We start from the raw sequence: 25,450 nt of genomic DNA, 5'->3' as shown, positions 1-25,450 counted from the left end.
CGTTGTCAGGCATAAGGGTGGCTGGGTTTAAAACTGAAGAAGTCTTGAAAACTATCAATTCTGGGTCTAGGAGCAGGGCCTAATAGTGTGAGATTTTAGCACTCACATTTTCAGGAGGGGTTTTGATAAGAGTCTCTAAACTGTGGGAGGTCACTACAGAAATCTTCTGTCCAAAAGTGAGGTGTTTTTTTTTTTTTTTTTTTGGCCTCTTTTAAGTAGCATTGCCACAGCGGCCAGAATTTTAGGCATGGAGGCCACCCTCTTGTTACTGGATTGAGCCTTTTGGAAAGATAGGCTATAGGCCTCTTTCAAGAGCCAATGTCCTGGGTTAGGACTCCTTTGGCAATGCCCCTGAGTTCATCTACGAACAAGGTGAATGGCTTGGTAACATCAGGGAGTCCCAGGGCTGGGGCCTCTCTCAAGGCCCACTTGAGCTGCCGCAAGGTCCAGTTTACATTTATCAGTCCAGTTTAGTGAGTTTTTTTTTAAGGGAGCCCTACAGGGGTGAGCTGTTTCAGTAAAATTTAGAATCTACAGCCTGGAGTATCCGACAGCTCCCAGAAATTCGCGCACCTGTTTCTTAGTTTCTGGGAATGGGATCTGCAATATAGCCTGGACACTTTTTTTAGACAAAATCCTCCTTTTTTTTTTTTTTTTTGCAATTTGTAGTCCAGATGAGTCACAGCCTGACAGCACAATTGTGCCCTTTTAGTCGAGACTTTATAGCCTAATTGCCCCAAAGTCCTTAACAGTTTCTCAGTTGTCTCTTGACAAGCTTACAAGCTTCTGTGGGGGTCGAGGCTATTAACAAGTCATCCATGTGCTGGAGGAGCACTATCTCAGGGTGTTTTTTTTTTTTTTTTTTAAAGATCTCTTGTTAATGTCTCATCAAAAAGAGTGGGAGAGTTCTTGTAACCCTGAGGTAAATGTGTCCGGGTCAGCTGTTTTTTTACCCCCGTATCTGGGTCAGTCCATTCAAAGGCAAAAAGAAGTTGACTCACCAGAGTAAGTGGCAAAGTGAAGAAAGCATCTTTCAGGTTCAGAACAGAGTACCAGGTGTTCTCAGGATTTGGCACTGTTGGGTATAGACTCAGAACTCATGTATTAACTCTCCGAGATCCTGTACAGAGCGATAGTTATTTGTCCCTGGCTTCAGTGACTAGAAGCAAGGGCATGTTCCAGGGAGAGACACAAGGAATGAGAATATCATTGTCTCTTAGCCTCTGCATGTGGACTTTAAATCCCTTTCCGGGCCTGCAGGCTTATCGGGCATTGTCACAAGCAGAAGGGGCATGCTTGGGGTAAGAGCTCCATCAGAAGGGGGACTTGGCTGACTGCTAGCCCTGGAGGATTGTCTTCTGCCCAGACTTCTGGAATCTCCTGATTCCATTTGCCCAACAGTTTTAACTCTAAGTCAGTTGTGAGGACTCAGGTACGCTGGACAAATTTCCCAGTAGACGGTAATTTTTTTAGTTTTAAAAGACCTTTTGTGCTATCTCTATCAACTGGCTGAGGGGCATTTTTTTTTTTAAACTCTCAAACCTTTGTAATCTTTTTTCTAACATGTGGGGCCGACTGAGTTGCAAAGAGACCAACTGGCGATACTAGGGAAACCTCCTTACCTCTGGATGTCCAATCGGCTTGGGACAAAAGGACAACATGGTTTTGGCATTCCATACCAGAGAGCAGGCTTTATCTGGATGGCACACCACCTTTTGTCCCAGGGTGCCACCTGGCAGGCCATCATTTTACTGAAATTACATACTTAACAAAAAGAAGCTTTTTCATAGGTAACAAAATTGTGCCATATAATCTCCCAGAGGTCCACAGCACATGTGAAAACTTATATCTTATCTCTATTATCATCTATAATCTCATATTAATGGAAACACTTTGCAGCAAAGGTTTAGAATCTTATAAATAAATCTATCAAAACTGATCTAATACTGTCAAACTTTGAACACATTTACTTCTTGTCAAACCTGTTGTCTTCAGTACTATAAACCAAGACAAAATTTATATCATCTCGAGCTTTTTATAACTTACAATATACCTCTAAGTTTTATCTTTTTTTTACATTTTGGCACAGCAGACATTTTACTTGAAGACAAACCACTTTTTTGTCCCTCTTTTTTACTATCACCAGTTAATTATCTTTTTTTTTTGCTTCTCAGACAACATTAAAACTCTTAACAAAACCCTTGAAGTTACCTTCTAGTAGTCTAAAACATATTTAATTAATTTTATGTCTTTTTACCACATTAAAATGCTGGGTTTTTTTAAAGCTATAACCTTTTAACTGGCTCAATTACAGTATGACCTGGTTTTTACTTGGTAAAGTTGATATGATTCTTAAAACCATAAATATACACATATATGTGCACATATATTTACTTTTTAACCAGAAAGAAAAATACTCCTTTTAAAAGGCATGCCAAGGTTGCAAGCAATCAGTTGAAGACTTACATATTAAACAAGGCGCCACAACATTAAAGACACAAACAAAGGGTGCTTTTTGCACAGTTTGGTGAGCTAAAGGAAATAATTTTTCTTATTATGAAGCTTGAATCTAATAAGCCATATGGACCCTGCAACAGAAATGGGCAACAAGCCCCTAAGTTAGTAACAAATCCAAACAGGCAAACAATTTTAAAGAACAAAAACACTGCAATCCCTTTGTCCATTCTGGGCTCGTAGAAGGGGTTCCTAGGAGAGAATGTTCTGTTAGATTTAGGGTAACCAAAAGGAGAACAATTAGAACAAATGGACAAACAAACAGACATACAAGACGAGACAAGCTGCAGCAAAAATGGCCTTTGCCCAAAAATTAGTCAAATTTTGGGATCTGGAGGAATTAACAAATTAACCAACAGAGTGGTTCCTCACCCGGTGCAGAGTCACAAATGGCAAAAACCAATTGACTCTGTCCTCAGGAGGTTTCACTTCCCAAATTAAGGGCGTCCCCTTCCAAACGGAGCTGTTCCCCACCCGGGGCAGAGTCACAAATGGACAGAATTTGTCCTACAAACCAACTGACTCTGTCCTCGGGTGGTTCCCGCTCCCAAATTGAGGGCGTCCCCTCAAAATTACAAATTGACCGCGGCCCAAACAAATCCTCCAGAGCACTTACTTTCAAATGTTCAGAAATGAGTCTGGGGTCTTGCTTCCATCCAGGGCGAGCCCCCAAATGTTATAACTTGAGCCCCGGTATAAAATCCAAGGAGGCAAGAGACCGAAAATTTAGTGGCAAAGGCTTTATTTCCAGGCCTGGCGACCAGTCTCCGGGAGCCAATTTGGAGACTGTCCCCTAGGAGCTGAAGGGAGGACTTTAAAAAGGGGCTGGAGGAAAGGGCGGGGGGAGAGAAACAAAGAAACCTGTAGAGCCATCAAACTTGTTGACCCGAGTCTGGAAACTGTATTGCTGTCTACTTAGCTCTGACAATCTAGGGAGTTTCTGGTGTTTTTTAAAAATTATTTCCATCCTGCAGACTGACATTATCTCAGAGTGGCACGTCTGCAGCAATATTTGGAGAAGAAAGTGGACAGTTAATTATCTCAGGACAGCTTGTCTTCGCTAGTGAGTGCGAAGGGGTCACAAGTTATGAGACGCTGGAACTTAAGTTTTATGAAGACCTGATATCTAACTCATTGGATACATACAGAACAAAAGGAAAGCACCGATTGGGGTTTGGGCCATAGTATTACCCGGTAATTTGTTTAAGATAAGCAGTTCTTAAAATTGGGGCAGGCTCATTTTACAACAGATCATCACCGGGTCAGGGGGAGGTCACCAGAAACCCAAATTCTTTATGGCCTAGATAGATAGGTGAGGGGAGAGGGAGGCAATAAGGCGCCATACAGAACAGAAAACGGCGGTAATGTGTCAAGGTCAGGGTAAAGGGTTAAACTCACACGCAAATCTCTCTGCACACAAGCAGGTTACTTTAAACAAATGTAAGTTAATTGCCATTCTAGTTTTCCTTAGCTCTTTAGCAGAGAATAGAGGCTCTTAGCAGTGATTAACAACCCTTGTTAGCTTGTTTTAGCACAGCTTCTGTAGTTTGTAGAGAGCAACAATGGTTAACATATCAATTAGGTGAGATTCTTGCAATTCTTTACAGAGGAGAGTGTTGCTCAACAGATCAATTAGGTCCCTTAACATATCAGTTAGGGAAAAAGGATAAAACAAACACATTTAGTAAGCCCCTATACAGGTTTGCTATAATACACATATAACAAAGCTATTTTGTTAGGGTACAACAAACTCAAACTGCATGGGAAATACTTCAAAGAATCAACAACTGGGATGTCATCTTATTAAAAAGTTTTTGCACACTAAAAGAAATCACCAACAGAGTGAAAAGAAAACCCACAGAATGGGAAAAAAAAAATTTAGCCAATTGTTCCTCAGACAGAGGACTTCTATCTAGAAAATAGAAAGAATTGAAAAAAATCAGAACCCCTACATTCAAAGGACCCAGTCCAAAAATGGGCAGCTGAGATGAATACGCACTTCTCAGGTGAAGAAATATGAATGGCACTAAACATATGAAAAAGTGTTTCAATATCACTTGTTATTGAGAGATACAAATTAAACAATCCTGAGATTTGATCTCATCTGAGAAAGAGTGGCTATCATCGAAAAAATCTACCAATAACAAATGCTGACAGCACTATGAGGTAAAAGGAACCCTTCTCCACTGTTAATGGGAGTATAGACTAGTGCAATCATTGGGAAAACCAGTGTGGAGATTCCTCAGAAAACTAGGATTGGAGGTCTCATTCAACCCAGTTATTCTCTCTCTGGGTATCTTCCCAGAAGAATGAATAACACCATACCACAACAATATATGTGCACTCATGTTTATAGCAGCACAATTTGTAATAGCTGAATCTTGGGAAAAAATCAGGTACCCATCAACAAAGGAGTAGATTAAAAAAGTTGTGGTCTTTTTTTAATATAATGGAGTACTACTCAATCACGTAGATAAACTGGAGACTTTTATAGGTAAATGGATGCAACACAAGATCATACTCATATAAGTGAAATCAATCAGACTCATATGTGTAAAAGTCATACTGTCTCACTAGTGTGAGAAACTGAACAATAGGGCCCAAAATGTATAAAAGATATTGTGAATTAGGAAGAAACTCTTCAAGAAAAAAGACAAACTGTGATAGGTGAAAGAGGAAAGGAAGAAAGACAAAATGAATATATGTATATATATATATATATATATATATATTTAAACAAAATACTTAAGATAATTATACAGCTAGCTTCTCTCTGTTTCTTGAAAATAATGTTTTGTGATAATATTTTTTAGACGAGCTATCATGCCTGTGTCTTTTACTATGGATAATTACTGACAAAGAAAACAATATGCAATGTATCAACTATTGTAGCTACCCTACTAACCCATTTTGATATTAGGTTTTATTGTTTATCTTTTTACTTTTTAAAATAATAATAGTAGTCAAGAAAAAGTATGCTTAGGAAACAACCTGTTTATATAACAGTCTCATCAGCATCTTAAAAAGGACATCCCAATTTGGGGTTTTTAAAGCTGCACAAGTGTAAATCGCACATGAGACAAATTCCATCTATTTATAAGATCTTGTGGTAGGACATGGAATGCTTGCAACACCTGTGGTCTCCTTTACACAGATAGTCAGAAGCAGATCCTTACAGAAAGACTTCCTGTCCTTTGATCCTGCTATCCTAGCCCCTACCACCAATTGAAGAAGGGCTGGGTCCTGAGTCAAAGCATTCCATGAGTGACTGGATGGAAGCATTTTGACAATGCTTTCCTTTCTTCCTCCCTGTTTCTGGTTTTTCTATGAATGTAGTATACTGTACCTGCCTAACAGAGACCTCTGCAAACATTCACCTTTCCTCTTAACTGCTTTCTTTCTAACTTCAATCCTGTTTGTCCCCAATTATCTATTCCTCTGTCACTGCATACCTTTCCGGATCTTGTCTCTTGGGTATCTATTAAGATCCTTTTACTTTCTCCCTAGCCTTTGCTCCAAACTAAGAATGACATATCTTTACAAAAGCGAGGGTATTTTCCCCGCTCATTCCTCGTTTTAGTAAAGGAGTAAACCTTGTAATCAAACAATAATCTAGAACATTCTTCTCCATAAGGGCATGAGTAGACAACTTGGTGAAATGTGTTGATCAGTTTGTTGTTTCCTGTTAATTTTTTAAGTGCTGAAGAGGACTTAATTTGAGTTGAAAATTCTCCTGGTGAGTGATCTTAATAACATTTCAGCCCGTGGACACTAGAAGCCAAGCTTCTGTACCAGAAATAACTAATGAGATCCTGTCCTTACTTTGGACTTCTACTTTCTGATGTAATTGCTCTTGTCATTTCTGCTGAGCCCATGTGATGAGTCACTGACAAGTCGTGTATATCTCTCCAGCAGAATGGCATTTCTGCCTCTGATCCCTGATCATTTGACCATTTCTTTGACCATTCTTTACATCTTTAATCCCTAACCATTTCTTGTTTAAGCATTCTAATTCAGTCTATTCTTGAAAATCCATTTCCCTGTAAGGAAAAACGCTGAGTGGAATTTAGCTATTGCTCTTGGGTTTGACACATCTGCCTGTTCTGCCTCTAGGCCATTTCATTGTATTATGTTTCTTTTTCTTGACCTGCTGTAAAGACCTTTTTCAAAGCCAGAATCATCTCTGGGTTGTAGAAAATCCCAGACAAAGTTGTGGATTTGTACAGGGGCAGTGAAGAAAAAACTCCAAACTGTTTCAGAAGAGAATGAGGGGTGCTTGGACTATTAAGACCCAAATTGTACCACTTAGCCCTCTTCTCTGCCCCTGTATTGTCTTTGGCCTGATCATCTCCTTTTCTATGGCTAGTTGGTTCCCTGTATAAGGCTGTGTTTGGATACATGGAATTCATTCTGGAGCCCAAGTTTCCCTGGGACTGTTAGTCCTTCAGCCTATGCATCTTAATGTTTAGAATATTCTAAGCACAAAACTGTCTTCAAATTAACATCTTGTCTAAGTTCCTCATTAAATGTTCAACCTAGGACACACAATTTGTACCTTTCATAATATAAGAGCCTCCTTGTCAAGTCCTGGTGTGCCTTCTCCATGTATCCCTAGTCCCCTTCCATTTAGGTACCCACATCTGTGCATGAGCAAAGGACAATACAGATGATATCTGCCACAGAAAGGCACAATATAGGTATAGGGTCCACAAAAGGAGACCTAAGCATTTCAGACCACTCCCATTGGCGATGACAATTTGTTTTTGAATCACAAAGTAGCAGAGAAATTTGGGTATGATATTTACTCAATAATCATCTTTCCATTTCCTTCCTAACACAATCAGGATTTTATTCAGCTCTTTATCCACCACTGTGCTTTGGGGAAAGGAAGCTAGCCACACCCTCAGTCCCAAGAAGGGGTTACTGGTTAGTCTAAAGCAATTGTGGTGACCTGGTTCCTCTGTCAGTGCCTGGGTATGTCACACAATTCTAGTCAGTGGCAAGAAGGAAAACCCTTCTTGTTAGGTAGGCAGAAGTATTGAGGGGAAGGGCTTCTCATTCTTGGAAACAGACAAATGAAATGCGAAAGCCCTATCTCATCCTTTCTCTGGATGTTTCGTGTGTCTGTATGTGACCCTTGTAATTGTTGCAGCCATATAACTTTCAGGCCAAAAACAGTCCCAAAGAACAAAACCACAGCCCTATTTATAGCCTACTCTGTCTCAGAAAGTTTGACTATGTAAAGAAAAATTTCAGCACTTCTTTTTTCTTTTCTGACAACACTGAACAGGAAATTTCAGCATTTTTGAATCCAGATTTTTTATTACTTGCAGACTGGGGGCTGAAGAAATCTCTTTAGCTTAAAGACACATACATTTCTAGGGTTGGCCTCTGTCATGGTTTATGTTTGTGTCCCCCAGGCTTCATGAGTTTGCATTGTTCATTTGTGATGGTTCATTGTATAGTGCTTGGATTGATGGTGTCAGTGCTCCACCCACATAGGGGTGGAGCCAGGATGTGATGTAATGGCAGGAAGAAGGTGTGTCTCTCTCTTTGCTGGTTTGAGTTTGCTGTTGGTGGCCGCCATGAACTGCAGCCCAGCCATGCCTGCCTGTCTTGGAGCCAACTGAGTGTGGACTGAAACCTCCAAAAACTGTAAGAAATAAACCTTTCCTTTCCCAACTTTGGGCTTCAGGTATTTTGTCTCAGTGACCAGCATAAAGTAACTAAGACAGCCTCATTCAATGAATGGACATTAAGGAGGTACAGAGGACTATCCTTGTGCATTGGTTGATACATTATGTCAACTCGAGAAGTTTAGACCTTTAACTAACTGACTCAAGAGGGAGTCAGGGTCCTCACTGTGTATACTTGTGCTCAGAAGGAACGCTCAGAGATGATGTGAGTGCTACACTTATCCAGAGGTGAGTAGTCTGCTTACAGTATGAGAAAAGAGACTTGGTCTTCTTCCCCTTTTGCTCTTGTCACTTTTGCTATCTTCTGCTGCCTCAAACTGTTGCCCCTGTGCCACACCACCCTGCCTTGGAGCCAGCTGATCATAGATTGAAACCTCCACAAACTGTGAGCTAAATAAGCCTTTCTTTACTTAATTTTGGACAATCAGGTATTTTGTCTGAGCAATGAGAGACTTTGCCTAAGATACCTTAGGCATCATAGATAGAGCTCCCCATGCAACCCACTGAAGCCTTTATTATAATTGTTTTGTAGTTCAACTGCATCCTCTGTCAAGTTTGGCCCCTCACTCCTTCACAGGTGTTGATCCAAAAGGCACTGTGCAGGTAATTTCCTGCATGCAAATATCTTATCTGTGTCTATTTCCTGAGAAATCCATTGTGTGATACAATTTGCTCGGTGGAAAGCAGACTCTTGTGTGGTAAGAGAAGAAATGAGAGATTAGTTAGGAGGCCAAGGCAGTTAATTATTAAGGCCAGAGATTCTGGTGGCTTGATCTAGCACAGTAGACTAGAACTATCAGATATCTATGGACATGCAAGTGGAGATGTTCAATAGGCTGTTGACTCTATGTATTATATTGGAGTTCAGAGAGGAGGTTGCAACTGGTGATATAATTTGAGAAGTCATGGGGTTGGGGATAAATAGAGAATTTATCCTGAAAAACCCAAACAGTAGATGTGGAATCCACACATTTAACCATTCTCAGGTCAAAAATATTTAAATTTTTGTGTCTATATTGAATTTCACAGAAGTTTTTCTTGTCCTTATTCTATAAATGATACAGAACAACAATTATTTACATAGCATTTACACTACATCAGGCATCATAAGTAACCTACATATGATTTAAGTATATAGAGAATATGTATTGGTTATGCGTAAGTACCACACATTTTTATAAGGAACTAGAGTATCTAAAGATTTTAGTATCCATTGTAGTCCTGGAACCAATCTCCCATGGATAGTAAAGGACAACTGGATTTGTTCAATTAATAATAATTGTGATTATCAAAAGAAACAGCTAAAAACCATTGCAAATTGTGTAGTCAGATTATGGTGATTTCACTGTAACCGTTCATAATAATCACCAGTATTATAGCTTTTAAATTATTATATCTTTATGTTAACAAAAAGTAAATAATTTAATTGATTTTTGGAGCATCAAATCTGGGTGTCACACATGCTAGGCAAGCTTTCTACCACTGAGTTACATTCCTAAGTCCTAAAAATAATTATCTAAAAAAACTTAGAAAACATTTCTGTTATACACTTTTGATGTTTGAACACCTGACTAAACAATCTGCTGCTGTGCAAACAATATTTGCTTATTGTCTGCTACTTCTCAAATTTGAGACAGTGTCCATTAATACACGTAAATGTATGGTGAACAAAACAAAGAGAGATTTGTGTGAGCAGTAAGTGGGTGAGTGTGCGGTGCAGGGAGCAGCTCAAGCTGAAGATTGATCACACATGTGAGGCTAGAGCAAGGTCAGCCCTGAGAACACAGAGGGCTTGAGGTGAGCTCAGCGAGTAAGTTGTTAGGCAGAGGGATTTCACCTGACATCAGCCTTTTGAATGACTGAATAAACACACAGCAGTCATTGGGCAGATTATTTTCTCCACCAAGAGAAAGGGCTCCATCTGACCTCAGCTTTCTGTAGTTTCACTCTTGTCTTAATTTCTTTATGGTTCTTCCCTGGGAGTTTTCAAGAACCGCACTGGATGTGGCAGATGAAGAGAAAGTAGATGAGCAGATGGCTATGAGGAGGGCCAATCGCCGTCTAGGTAGGGAACCTGGGGGACTCTAGCAAGGACTGGTTCATCAAAGTGTAACATTTTTCTATTCCGTTTTGTCACACTGAAACATTACATCAAAAAGTCTCATGGATTGGAGTCTTTTCAAGTTTATCTTTGGCTCATGAAACGGGGTCCTGGCAGATCTCTTCCTAGTGAATGCCTAGCTTCATCAAACCCGGTGAGTCCTGGTAGAAAGTCTCCTCTGACAATGCAATTCTGAGGCACAGCAACACAAGGTTAACTGCACGATGTTGGGAGTTCAGTGACTCCTCCCCCATCACCTTTTGGGCTGCTCTTTCTGCACAACTCCTCAGGGGCAGTTTTTTCTTGGCCCTCTTCTGTAGCAGTATCCTTCAGTACGTTACCTCTTTTTTTTCTCCAGATCTGAAAATGGAGAAAAGAGGGCCCCAAATGTATTCCAGAGTTCAGCAGGGACATGCCTAAAAAGACATGTATCATGGCTTGACCTCAGAGGAGGCCTTCCCTGTTTGATAGAAGTGTATGAAAAATTGTGTGGGTGAGAAAGCTACAAGATAAGAGAGGGGGAATGCTGTGATGACTTCTGTTAGCTTTTTGTCTAGCCAGTGGACTGGGGCCCAAGCACCTTCCCTTGGAATTGTACCTGCAGGCTCCACTACTCCTACCTTGGGTGCCCTCTCCTACTCTGAGTCTGGAGAACGTCTGCATGTGCATTTAGCAACTCAGCTCCAGAATTTCCTTCTTTGGGAAGCCAAAGAAAAGAGAGTGGACTCAGTCCAGTGAGGCTCTTCCCCTACCTTTGCAGTTGGCAGTACTAATCACAGTAAATGCCATGGAAGGGTAGAGTGGCAGGGCAGCAGGCTCCGTGTGAGGTCAGCAGTTGACAAAAAAGGAGTTAAAATGCCCAGTGTCCATCATTTCTCAGAGATGGCTCTGCATCAGGGTACAGGACTGAGGCGCCATGTCCAATAGCCTCAGCAGCCTTCTGGCCTCTGCTCTTTGTATAGGAGGCTCTGCTGCCTGAGCCTGAAAATGCATCTTGCCCTGAATTTCCTCTTGTTATCCTCCTCCAACCCCTGAGACACCCCACACTTGTCTAAACCCCAGGTGAGGATGGCTGGACCGTGGTGCACAAGCCCTCCTTCCTAGCTGAACACTCCCTAACAATTGAGGCTGCTGCTTTCTTTTTCTCACTCTAACCACACCATCATGTTGCCTCTGACCCAAGAGAAGGCGTTGTGCCAGATGTGGGTCCCTTTCCCTGCCTCTGTCACTGTTTCCATGGACACCAGTCCACAGAGGGTGTTATCTGCTGCACACTCTAAAGCATACATTTGATGCCAAAAGACTGTTACATGGTTCCAGTCTATCTTTATTTTTTACCTAATGAGAAATTTCTATCATAGACTCATGTGGGAGGGGGTCAGGATATGAGGGTGCAGGAGGTTGACAAGTTTAAGAAGCTGGGATACCATTCCTGGGTGTGCACAGCATCAGTCCTAGTCCTTGTGAGCTGGTTTGAAACTGGATTTTTTTCTGTGTCTGTACTTGTTAACTCTAATTCGTTAATTTTGTATTTCATTCAGATACTCAGTTTCCCTTAGAGACTGGGAATGTCATAAATGATTGAACGAAATAAATAATGAATAAATGCTTCTCTCTTGGATTCCAATTTAAATCCAAGGAGCCCTGGTGAGTTCTGAGGACTGGTCCTATCAATTATTTCTTCTAGACTGACCTCTGGCTACTAATTGACTCATTTAAATTCTGTCTTTTGAGGACAGTTTATAATGGGAGTAAAATAATTAAAGAGCAGCAAACTTGAATTTGTGGTTGGATAAATTTGAAGTTATTTCATTGTCATTATGATACTGGACAGCATATGAAATTGTGGTCCTGAGAAATGACAGTGGGTTTTAATTTTTAGCATGCAAGTGATGTTTCATTGCAAAACCTGAATATTAATAGTGATCCTTGATCCTTGCTGGCTTAGATCTCTATCTGTATCCAAAAACACTGGTTTAAGGCAGTACTTGCCAATACTTTTCACACCCTATTGCACAGAAAGAGGATGATTGTATTTGTGTTGCACTCTGGATAAATGAGTAAGGTGGTCATGTGCCTGAATGTGTGTAGCATGGCCACTCAAAATCCTGGCCCTGTGCTTGGTGGGATGTTGGACTCCATATCTCTATAAACATTTAATCCATTTTTAGAGGGACCTATCATTTGGGAGAGACATTAAAGAAACATTTCAAGAGATTTTCCATTTCATGTGTTTATGGAGAGAAAATAAAAACAGCATGAAGAGACTAGGATAGACAATCAGGTGTGGGGAAAAGACTATGAGGATGTATCTTGCAGGAAGAGCTGTTTCATCAGGATTTAGCCAAGCAGGGAATGGAGAAAAGAATCTTCCAGAGACAGGGAACTGAGACAGAAAGGTCTGCATATTTTTGAGGATTTATGAAAAGAACTAGCTCAGTGGAAGGGAGGGGCTTAAGGCCAGAGAAGGGAAGCTGGAAGGGGATAGAGCATACAAGGCATAGGGAGCCAAAGCATATCAGATCCAAAGTGTGGTGAGTAACTAGCAAAGGGAAGTGAGCCTGGACTGACAGGATCAGATTTGCATTTTTAAAAGATCATTTGTCCTGCTTGAATAGTGTAATAAAAGGGAAAGTAGACCTTAGAGAAGCAAGGCAGAGCCTGTAATGTTATAAATCATTAAAAGTTCGACTACCTGCTCCACATTCAGGTGCCTGGAATAGCAGGAATTTAAAGACAGGCCATTGCTGGTGTTTAGCTTTCATTTTTCACTAACATCAAGTCCCACACGGTAGGCTGAATGATGCCTCACTGAAGATACTCACATCATAATCCTGGAACCAATAAAAATGCTATCTCATACGGCAAAAGAATATTGCATAGATCATTATGTTAAAGATGATAAAACCAGGAAATTATCCTGGTGGGCTCAATGTCATCATAAGGGTCCTCATCAGAGGCAGACAGGAGGATCCATATGAGGAGTGGGAGATGCATCTGTGGAAACAAGAAATGGGAATTATGCAGTTACAAACCAAAGATTGTCAGCCGCCACCAGACACTGAGAAAGGGAAGGAATGGATCCTTCCCTGGAGCCTTCAGAAGGAACCAGTCTGTAAAACTCATTTTGAACTTTTAATCTTCAGAACTAAAACAATAAACTTGCATTTTTTTAAACCACTAAGTGTAGGACAATGTGTTACAGGAGCAGTAAGACACTAATGAAACCCATAGAAATCAAATGGCTGCCATGGTCAGGGTGTTCATGAGAAAAGCTCCTTTGCCTTCATCCATTCCCTTTGTCTGGCCTCTAACAGCATACGGTGTATTGGGTAATACTGAGAATTTTACTGGTCCCATCTCCCAGGAAACTTGCCTTCAGGATGCACAATTTTGGTTGCTCTGCACAGCCTACATACTGGGCCAGTCTAATACCAATTCCTCATTGTGCCCATCTGAGGCCTTATTTCTTCTCCTGTGTTTTCTGGCTGATGTGAAACTATAGCCCATAGGAGCCAGCAGAATCTACACACAGGCAAGAAGACCATTTTTGTTCATTTGCTTAATATAAACTTAGGTGACTCCCAGACATATTAAGTGTATACTACTAGACTGGAATACATAGTTCACCAATTAGGATGTCAATCTTGCCAGGGGAAGAATTGCTAAAATTCTGTGTAGTTCTGCAAGGATCTCGTAATTGGAACCCATGGGACTCAGGCACTGCTCAAGATGCCAAGCACAATCAATTGTATGGCTTTTAAAAATTTGTATAGCCTCCAATCCAGGGTGTTTTGCTTACTCATAAGGCAGTCTGAGAGAAACAAATATATCTAAAAAATACAGTGTGTGAAAGAAACAAAATTTGGCATCACCAAACTTGAAGAGTCTTGCAAATCTCCAGTATATAATGCTTATGGTCAAATTTAAGAAGTTGGGCTTCCCTCCTTCCTTTCTGTCTCTCTACATGGTCAAGGCAGTTGTTGAAAATTTTTCTCCATCCTCCCTTATCCTGACTTTCTCAAATTAGTTCCCTGCCCTTTCTAAGGTTAATGCAATTCCATCTCTGAGATCCTGTCAGATTTGTCTTTGCCTATTACCTAGGTGGATACAGTGGAGGCTGAGGAACCCAGCAGCTGTAACAACCACACACACACACACACACACACACAACTTCTAGGGAAAAAAGGGCAGAAGAAAAGTTGTTAATATTAAGTATGAACATTTTTAACCCATTTCACAGAAAGTAAGTGATCACAGGCACAAGTGTTTGCAGGAAGTTCAAGGTGAAGGTGCCGCATCATGGTTGCCCATGATGGAGTCTGGTTTCTATTGAAGGAAACAGCAGCACTTGGCCAGAAGATGGCACTCTTTTAAAACAAATGTAAGCAGTCTCCTAGCATGGGGGCTCGGAAGATGGTTGATAGGGTGGTTATCAATCCTAGTTGATAAAGATCTGTAGGTACAGAGAAGGGCAGAACAAGTAAGAGAGAGTAAAAAATTGGTGGAGTGAATTGTGGTGAAAGGACAAATGAGTCCTTAACATTTGGTACTGATTGATGTTATTTGTTGTGGTCTACTTTAGCCATGCCATGCCATGTGTTTTTTTTTTTTTTGTTTTGTTTTGTTTTGTTTTGTTTTGTTTTGTTTTTAACTTTCTCTGTCCTATATGGAACCCTTTCTGATTTGCTGCAAATGCAGATGCTTACAGAGACTTGAGGCCACATCCTAGTGGTAACTTCCCATTAAATCTCACTCCCTTTGCCCACGTTCACAGTAGCATATGCTTTTTTTTTTGTAACAGCACTGACCACAGCCTCACTGAATATACTGCTTGCAGTCTACAGCAGACTGTGCTGAATCACAGCATGGTGGCTACCTAGCACATGGAAGCTGCTCAGTAAGTTTGTGTTGAATAATTGTAAGAAACTCCAAGTGGTAACTTCTAATAAATTTACAAAAGTGCTGTTTGGCTGATACTTCTCGAGTGCTTGATAAATTAAGCCCTTACCTGTACTGTCTTTTACCATACTCTATAAGGCAAGTATTCTAAGTTTTAGAGTTGTTGTCTAGGGCATATAACAGTAAATGACACAAGGTTCATGTGTTCACTTTGGTGGTATCAACCCACTCTTTACTGTGCTGCTATGGACCTAAGTACCTCTCTCATTCTCTTTCCTTAATCCTCACTCTGTCCTCCTCCATCATAAACTCATGCCATTGTACTCCACTTAACTTTATCTGTCAATCCTAGTGGTTCATGGAAAATATCAGATGCTTACTAACTAGGAATACTTTATTTCCATTGAGGTATGACTGTAAAGGAGTGTAAATAAGTAATCTATGGATTATGTATACATTAAGGAAGGATTTATTAGGAAGTTTCATAGTGCACCTTGAAGGAACAATAAATTAACTAATCAGTGTTTTTACATGAGGGATCCAAAGCTATGTTCAGACACCTGGCTCCCAGTTAAAGCAACTAATTCACACCAGCTGTCATTTTTAATTCCGCTTTTGCTTTTGAACTCTGAAGAGAATTGGCAATGATCATAGAAGAGAAAAACCCTGAGTGCTGATAGAGGAAGAACTGTTGCTATTAACTCTTACTTTCCTTTGTTTTTATCCTCTTCAATGTCTTGGTAACTTCTGGCTAAGGTACATGTCTTGGTTTTTATGGCCACCGAGCAAACAGTATGGTTTTAAGAGGCTAACCCAATGTTGATGGTATGTTTACTGGAATTACATCATAACCAACACAGATGAAATGTTGACAGAAGAGAGGCAATTTCTATCTCATTGCAAGGAAGCTTTTCCCAACATCTGGCACCAATCTCGTCAATCATGACATTGACATAGCAGGAAAAACTATCTGGAGGAGAGGGTTATCTCTTGAGGGCCAGTAAACAAGAGCTTTTTTTGTCTTTGTTTTTCCTTTTGGCCCTTCCAATCAATACCTCTCTCACCTGCTTCAGGTAGTTTTATGAAATTGTTGCAATCAAAAGCATTCAAAAAGAGTTTGTAATTCAAGTGATCTCTATCTACCAAGGGACTTGATACTTTGTAAGGGACTTGAGGACAATTTGGACATTTGGGCTAAATGTTCAATGTGTTTTGATAGGTCAGTGTTATAGATTGTGTTTCGATGTCTCCCCAAAGCCTCACATGGTCATAGGTAGTTTTTCTCAGAGATGCCTGAATCTACAGTGCATGATGAATTCATAGTTTAATGCTGGGATTAAGGGTGGGTGATTACTAAAATTGTCCACTGATTGGTTTGGTGCTACCCTAATCCAAGTATCCTAGATATGGTATGAAAATGGTTGAAAGATGCTGTTAGGATCACTCTTGTTACTTTTGTTACCTCGTGGGTGCCATGAACCCCTCTGTGACCCCACTCTGCCATGTGCCGTCCTGCCTTGGAGCCAACCAACTAGGGATTGAAACCTACAAATTGTGAGCTAAATAAATCCCTTTACCTTTGAGTATTGGATATGTTGTCTCAATAAAAGTAACTAATACAACAATCATTTAAAGGAATTAGAATGTAAATGCTTTTCAGAGAGGCACATTATTTCCTAAGCCAGTCATACTTCCCACTACACGTCTCATGCCTGTTGCCATTCATTTTTAGCAATATATCTTCTAAAGACACTAGATTTTGGACTCCTGTTTATACCTACAGTACATATTTTCCCTTTAACCTGTTAGAAATCTGTAGATGGTACTCCAGGATAGAAATTGAATCATTTCCAGAGTTCCTTACAATTGTGGCATTTTTTTCATATATGGTTCAGAAATTTGTAAATGTCCCTTTATCTAATAGGGATAAATTCATAGATAACTCCAATTCCATCTATTCAAATAAAAGCTGAAGTCCTTAATGTCTAACATGTGAAAAGGCAGCTTTCTGCAGGACCAAAGGTACAGATACTGTGGTTCTATATGCTGCATTCTCTACAATATAGGACATCTAAATTCCCTGCTGTAGTTCTTCACTCTGAACTGCCACTGGTCTTGCCTCAACCAAGGTAGTACCCTTTCTCAGAGTGGTTAATGAAGGGCTACATGAAGCATACTTCCTTTCCTCAGTGGGGGACAACTCTGAAGGTTTTCCTCACTCTCCAGTGGGATCTCCTGAATTCTCAGTCACACCTACATTAGACAGTCTCCTCCTCCCTACTCTTATGTATATTTCATCACATCCTTATGTGTATTTCCTGAGCTCTGACTCAAATAGACTTTCTGCCTTGACTCATTTCAAAACTTGTTTCTAGAGAAACCCAATTTAAGGAGTGAACAAAGATACAGAAAGGCTAAATATTGAGTCCCTGCCATACCAATGAAAAATAGAAATAGTACTAGCAACAAAATGCATAAATTACATAATGCTGTCATGAGAAAAATCCTTAGAAGTTTGGTGCAATTCGTCCTTTCCCAGATGGGGAGAAGGACTGAGGCAGAGAACCCAAAGTGATGTGCTCAAGGTATAAGCTAATTGGTGAAAATCCTTGGTTTCAGAAGCCTCATCTGTAGCCTAGTCAGGCTGAATCCAATATTCCAGTATTTAATCCATTCCCAGACAACCTCAGGAACATGAGAGTCAAACTCAATGTTGAATTTATTCTCAATATCAAATGCTTTTTAAAGCCTATCCTCCAGAGGGTAATGCCACAGTCACCTCCTGCTGTAAGTAGCTACCAAATCTTTTTTCATACTCTTGCCTTTCATTTCATACATTCATGCATTTCAAGAATGCACTCCATACATTCTTCAACTGAGAAATATCTATCCATTTCAGATGCAAATTGTTGCAATTAAAGTGCAGACACACTTTTGATTGTGTCTTTAAATTTGGGAGGTATGATTTGAGTTCTTTATTCTAGATATGTCTATACCCACATCTTTGAGAGTTCTACCTATTCCCTCTTCTATTGGAGTTAGTGCTTCTGTTTTAATATTTAGATGTTTCATTTTGATTTTAGTTTAGTGCACAGAGAGATATGGGTCTAGCTTTAGTATCTGGCATGTGGAAAGCTAGTTCATTTGAGAGATGCAGATTACAACAATGTAGAGACTTCATTAAGAATGGCTATTATCAAATCAAACAGTAACATGCTGGCAGGGCTGTGAGGAAAAAGGAACCCTTCTCCACTGTTTGTGGGAATATAGACTCCATTAATGGTAGCAGTGAAACTAGTATTGATATCAGCGTAAAGGTTCTTCAAAACACTAAAATTAGAGGTTCCATTAGACCCAGATAGTCCCCTTCTTAATATCTTCTTAGCATCTTCCTGAAAGAATTAAAGCATCATACCACAGTGAGATATATATATATATATATACCAATATTTATAGCAACACAGTTTATAACAGCTAAATCTTGGAAATAGCCCACATGCCCATTAACCAATGAATGCATAAAGAAGATATGGGTTTTAACTTGATGGAGTATTACTCAGCTATAAGGAGGATAACCTTGAAACATTAACAGGTAAATGGATGCACCTTGAGACTATACTCTTACGTGAAATAAATTGGACACATGTGTAAATATTGCATTGTTTCTTTGGTGTGAAAAACTGAAACTGTAAATAAGGACCAAAATGTATTACAAATATTGTGAACTAGACAGAAAATATTCAGGTGGGATGGGGAACCTGGGAAGAGAGAGTGGGAAAGAAAGGAAGGGAAAAGAGTAAATACAAGAAAGAAATGGAAAGTCTGTAGATAAGGAGGTGAAAGCGGGCTTAAGGGATGAGAGGGGGAATGGGGAAAAAAGAATCAAGATATATCGTGTACAAGTACAAATTCCCTATGGTGCATGTTATCATTATGTATGTCTAAAATGTACCAATACACAATTAAACTAAAAAAATCTGGAAGAAAAAAGCCACTGAACCTTCTAAATAGACCCATAAAAAGCAGAGGCTATGAGGCTATGAGGCTATTAAGGGTAGCAGTGTACTTTATTAACAAACAAAACAGTACCACAGAGGCAAAAATTTACTTTAATGGAAAATCACACAAATATGCATATTAGCACTGGGGCAGATTTCAGTGGAGTATAAGACCTTATTTAACAATAATTGTGACAAGAAGATTGAGTTTTTAATTCTCAACTTAACTTTGGGGTCAGATTTCAGAACTGTGAAAGAGATGTCTCAACAGAGCCAGAGTAGGTCTGTCAGTCTCTTAAACTGACTTTTGTTTCTCGTCCAGAGAAAACATCTATGGTATCTTCTTTGTGTGGGTTAAGCCCACACATGGTGGGTGTTCTCAGCTCCAATTTCATGCCTAAGTATGTGTAGAGTGGCATTCATTTTGATACCCAATCTGTGGCTTAGGAGGGTTGATCTAATTCAGATGAATTCACTGGTTTTCTAAAACTTAGAGAAGAGGGGAAATTGCACCCTCAGGAGGCCTCCAACATCCAAAACTTCAATATGATAACAATCTGATTATTGTTAAAACTGTTGCCAGTTCAGAAGTTTAAACCAACATTTCTCAAGGCATATCAAGACTGAGTTAATCAGTACATGAATAGAAACAACTGCAAGTGATTAGGGATGAGATTTCTCATAGCCGTTTGATATGACACATGGCAATTGCTCATGTACTGGAACATATTCAAGCCCTTATCAAAACTTAAGTTAGCTAAAATGCTCTTGAATTGCAAGATAAAAGGTGGCAGAAAAATTCAGCTCTTTGCTCTGAGGATAAAGTAAACACTGGAAACTCTCCACATCAGTGTAGAGACTTAAGTTTGCATTTAGGATAAAATTAATGTTCTAATAGACTTGAGTTGGCTGATTTTATCTAGAAGTATTTAATTCTTCTTAAATAAAAACATTTTTAAAAGAAAATATTTTTGTTTTAAACCTTTGGAAGGGGCTTTTGAAAACCTGAATGTTCTCTCTCTCTCTCTCTCTCTCTCTCTCTCTCTCTCTCTCTCTAGTTCTGGGAATTTAACCCAAGATCTTGCACTTGCCAGGCAGGCACTGTGCCACTGAGCTACATCCCCAGCCAAAAACTTGAGTCTTTCAAATGTGAAGAACAGGAGGTGAGTACTGTTCTGGGACCCTGATCCATAGTGGCAGTTGGTCACCCTAGAAAGTTGTGAACTTCTGGGCTGTGTACCAACACTTCATCAGTTCCTAAAGATGTCACAGGCAAAGTCTTAACTTACTCCAGCTCTACAGAGAAAAACCAAATGATGTTTCTGAAATCATTAGGTGTTTTACATTAAAGGTGAGAAAAAGACAGTTGCTTCTCATGAACACTTTAACTTCTTGAAATCAACAGAGCAATCACAAGGTTTTAATAGAGTAACAAGCATGAGTTAGTCTACACAGACAAGACAGAATTTGGTCTTACTGAAATTAACTAGATAATTCTTTGGGTTATTTTTACTTTAACACAGACTGAGAATAAACTGAAAAGCGCTTAAATCAAGTGCACTTAAATGGCCCAATGACACAACCTTTAATTCACCCTTTCCTTTTGATGGTGGTTGGTGGTACTGAGAATGAGTAAGATGGAAGCCAGAAGTTGAAACTTCAGGACTGTGGCAGTAGCTTGTACTTTTGCAACACAAACCCGAAGGCAGTTAGCGAGGTTGATATTCCAATAATCTTCAGGAGGCCAGGCACAGAAGGCAGGTTCCTCTCCAAGAAGGTACGGGTGATCTCAACTGATGGAACATCCTGGATGAATGAACACATTAATTAGCAGAAAACTTTCTCCAATAAGGAGAAACAAAACCAGTCTGTATTACTGTTCATGGATATACTCTCGATAGTTGTATCTATAGTAAAATCAGAGGTTAAAAGAAGGAAGATGTGAGTTTTATGTGCTGGTGTTAGTATACAGAGAAGGAGCAGTGAGACATACCTTGCACTCAGGTTCTTGCACCCATATATCCTCCTTGGCCACCTTCCCAAGAGCATTTAAAACCTGAAAGAAAGTGAGCATGGCTTTATGAATTAAGATGGTATAACACATTTACTTTTAACAGATTTAAAGTACTATGTTCATAGAAGAGCCCCGTGAGTGAGGGGTAGAGAAATGAGATGACCAGATTCTTTCAGTGTCAAGAGCTAGGGATTAATGGCTAAAGAAATATATTAGCCATGAAGAAGAATGAAATCTTGTCATATGTGACAATATAGATGAACTTAGAGGACAGTGACTGAAAGAAGCCAGCTACAGAAAGATACACACTGAAAGCTCTTATTCACATGAAAAAAGCTAATGAAGTTGATCTTGTTGAAGTAGAGAGTAGAACAGAGGCTAAAAACAGTAGGAGGGAGTAGGGATAGTGAGAAGATGGATAATAGGTACCAAAATACAGTTTGAGAGGCAGAGTAAATTTTAGTGTACTATAGTACACACTAAAAAGGGTGGGTACAGTTAACAATGCTTACTTCATATTTCAAAATGGCTATAAGAGGTAATTTTAAATGTTCCAAATAAATGATGAATGCTTGCTGTTAAGGAAATGCTAATTACCCTGATTTGATCACCATACACTATATGCATATATTGACATTATCATACTGTATTCCACATATATGTATGATTACGATGTAGCAGTAAAAAAATCCAAACATCCAGCCTCGTAAACATGTTATAAACCCATTTTTTAAAAAAAGAACCAGAAGGACTAGATGCTAAAAATGTTGCCATAACTCAGGAGCAAGAGTGCCTTGGCTTACCTCTCTAGCTGCCCGTTCTCCAGCCTCAACTGCTCCCTCCATGTACCCGCTCCACTGTGTGGCAGTCTCTGTGCCAGCAAAGTAAATCCTGCCCACTGGCTGGCGAATCACTCTTCAAGGGAACAAAAAGGTCACACAGATTACATGGGAAGGTGCTGAGAGGAAATGAGCCTTTACTGCCTTTACTCCACATAACACAGGTAAACTCAAATTATTCACAAAATACCCACGTTATGGCCAAAGTAAAAGGCCAGCCTGTCTCTTGCTTCATGGGTCTGTATACAGGCATCTTAACATTCAAGCCATGGAGAATGAAACTGTCAGATCATCAATCACTAAACCTGATGTTGACCTTTCCCAAGCCAGCCAGAGTCAGTATGTGAAAATATGCATCCAATCCACAATCAGATCTTTTGGCTGTGTTTGCTGTTTGCAGTCTATTTTATTTCATACACTATTTTTCTGAAGTTTGCATTTTTTGAGATCACACACAGTCACAGAGCCCACTCTTACAGGCACTCCCAGTGTATCAGTACAGACTGCTGTGGCAAGGGGGAAGACAAGAGATTGACTGTCATTTCTGGCAGAAGAGACACCCACAGGATTATATGATGTGTCTCATTAAATGACATCCCCCATATAGTTTCTCTCAACTTTTTGGGGGGACTGGGTGAGGCAAGGAAATGAGGCTCTTCTTACAAAGAGGTCCTACCAATGAGAATCAAGGAAAAGCTGCACCAAATAGCCAACTGTCTTTTCCAACCTTTTCACAACTGACTCGTGCCAAGCTCGCAGTCACTTTTATGAACTCTCCTACGGCACATCCCAATCCCATCCCAAAGGCTTTCACTACAACCCACTGGCACTCATTTTTCAATCAAGAGTCCAAACTTCATCTATTCCTGATCCTAGTTCTATCTTTTAGATTCCAATAACCACTCTAGAACTAATCCCATTATCACTAACTAAATTGGTTTGTTTCAGATAAGAAAAAAGACAGGGTTAGAACTGCAGCTCAGTGGTATGGCATTTGCCTAGAAAAACATGTGAGGCCCTAATTTCCATCCCCAGCATCCCTTAAAAAAGAAAAAGACAAAAAGCTTTCCAAAGGAAAGGCTAACAAGTGCTTCTTTCTCAGTGGACCTTATGTTAATTTTCTAGCTTTGTTCTTCTGTAAACTAGACAAACCTATAATGCCACCTATGGGACTGGATAGCACACTGCTTATGCCATAGAGGTCTCCTCTCCTACTTGTATAGGCAAACTGCATTGACGCGAGGAAGACTCTGAAGGAATTATAAAATCCTGGTAGGAAGCTGTCACTTTGGCCTTGAGTGTAATGTCTCTTATAAGCAAGTGACCCTGAATGCTACACCTATGAAGCAGAGATCAAGGAACTTCTAAGTCAAGGTGAACCCCTGGCACTATTTGTATCTCATTTCTTCACCTCTTAGCCCTTAGCTGTATACAGCAAGTCCCCCACACCCCAGTCCACCAAGAAGATTGTCTAATATTCCTCTGCTGAACAGAAAGCCATGTGAAACACATCCAGTATCCTGTGTGACTGGTGCCAAGGAGCCCAAGGTGATCCTGTGGGATTAAATGTCAAACTAAGCTCAACAAGGGCTCTTGGAAGATACCGCAGTTTGCCTTATCTCACCTATATGGCTGACATATGAAGTTCTCTCCAGTCTTTGTCTATTCTTGTAAGTGTTGACATCTTTGTTCTTCTAGGGACATCTAGAAAGGTACAAACTATCTGGAACATTACAAATAGGAATGCTGACTGTTTCTCAAATTCCCACTGAATGCTGTTTCTTTTAGATGTGGGGCAGGTCTTGCATTAATTGGTGGGCAGTACCTTCCATACTGGGTCATGATCCCGGGAGGGAAGTAGGCTGTGTAGCAGCCCCCAGAGTATTGCTCCTCACACCAGTTCTTCTCTTCATAATGCACAGGCTGCAGGTCATGGGGAAAAGATTCCAAAGAGAAAATAACATTGAAATACTACCAACCAACAACAAGGGCTCTTGTGTACTTTAACAAAATATTTATATTAAAAATAAAGAAAACTTCATTTTTCTAACTCATTAAAGAGAAAACATGATAGTACTAAGTAATGGTATTTAATGAAGTACTAAGTTGCAAAGCAGGGATACTTTGATGTTTTTTCAGCCTTTTAATTAAAGGACATATGAAGTATCTCAATATCAGGGAGAGAAAGTATCTTCATTCTGATGCTCAGGAATACAGAGCTATGTCTTCAGGAAATCTCATCAAAAATCAGTTGTGGAAGGACTTTCTCCAATCTCTGGAGTCTCTAAAACAATAGTCTTTCTTTTCCCCATTACCCAGACAACGTTGCTGAGGCTGGGAAGAAGCAGAAGCACAGTGTCTAAGAAGACCCTGTCATAATCACTTCCCTGAACTGAAAAAGTACATGATAAGAATCCTGCTTTAGAAGGGATGATGAAGATGAAAAATGTTTCCTGGGTGACATGAGAGAATCTTATTTCCCTAGTACTATATTCTGAAAGTTTATCACATGAATTGTTCAAGATAACCAAACCCCAGCAAAAAAAAAAAGTCTCCATCTTTTATGGGGTCTTCAGAAATAATTTCCTTCTCTTTACTGTTTTCAATGGTGAAAGTATAGCTCTCAAATTCCTAAATGAGTTGTGAACTGAGTCTTCATGTGGAAAAATAAATTGGCGTGGCTTTGACCTAGGCAAAGAATCTATATTCAACTTATCTTGAAAGTATATACTATGGTGCCATCACCACCACATAATGAAACAACTGGAATTTTACTTCACAGTAGGCAGTTAATACTGACATGAGGGCAGAGGTTCTGAGCTGAGAACCAAACTCACCCATCCTTGACATACTAACTGCAGCTCGAGGCTGTGATCACGATTGGCTGCCAGGTATTCATAGAACCTTTAACCAGCCTAAAGAAAATACCAGACATTCCATGCACCTGCCATCAGTTTTTAAGAGTGTTTAGAATTGCTGAAGTTAATCCTTCAAGAGAAAGACATCCTTTTCCATTGCCTTCTTAAGACTGTCAGGAAACCAGAATCTGCTTTATCACTTAGAGGGTGTAGAAAGGAGCCTGCAAGGGATTGAAGCTGGGGGTTTCTTACCTCTAAAGCTTCTTGAGATCCCAGCACTTTGGCATACAGTTCACAGATTTTCTTCTTCCTATAAGAAAGAGCCCCCCAAAATGGTAATAAGTAGTGAGTGAGTAAAGATAAATATAGTGGGTTCTATGGTGCTTGCCGATGAACTAGATTTATCACAGAAAAATGAAACTCAATGGCTCTCTATAACTATATAAAAGGAACAAGTCAATGAATTTCTGTACTCAGATTAACTTTGTATGCCTCAGTATAGTTATTTGACTTAAATAGTCAATAAAA

The 25,450-nt window shown here is 39.8% G+C and overlaps 1 protein-coding gene across 2 annotated transcripts in view; it reads right to left on the bottom strand.

Annotated features, from left to right (window-relative positions):
- Window positions 1–19,302: 19,302 nt before the first annotated feature.
- The window catches only part of Maoa (monoamine oxidase A), an 80,187-nt gene continuing 74,039 nt past the window's right edge, over window positions 19,303–25,450 (bottom strand). For both annotated transcript variants that reach the window (XM_063245747.1, XM_063245746.1), the window contains exons 11-15: window positions 25,175–25,232; window positions 23,890–23,987; window positions 22,029–22,140; window positions 21,205–21,267; window positions 19,303–21,017 (exon numbers count right to left, since the gene is read on the bottom strand). In XM_063245747.1, coding sequence (XP_063101817.1) covers window positions 20,871–21,017; window positions 21,205–21,267; window positions 22,029–22,140; window positions 23,890–23,987; window positions 25,175–25,232 — 478 coding nt within the window. In that variant the 3' untranslated portion in view covers window positions 19,303–20,870. The remainder of the gene's footprint in view (window positions 21,018–21,204; window positions 21,268–22,028; window positions 22,141–23,889; window positions 23,988–25,174; window positions 25,233–25,450) is intronic.

This window comes from Cavia porcellus, unplaced genomic scaffold, assembly GCF_034190915.1.
Source record: "Cavia porcellus strain 051 isolate PalLab524CR breed Dunkin Hartley unplaced genomic scaffold, mCavPor4.1 scaffold_3, whole genome shotgun sequence".
NCBI classification, from domain to species: Eukaryota; Metazoa; Chordata; class Mammalia; order Rodentia; family Caviidae; genus Cavia; species Cavia porcellus.
The sequence above is the reverse complement of the archived record's forward strand: the minus strand, read 5'-3'. Positions and strand labels throughout refer to the sequence as shown.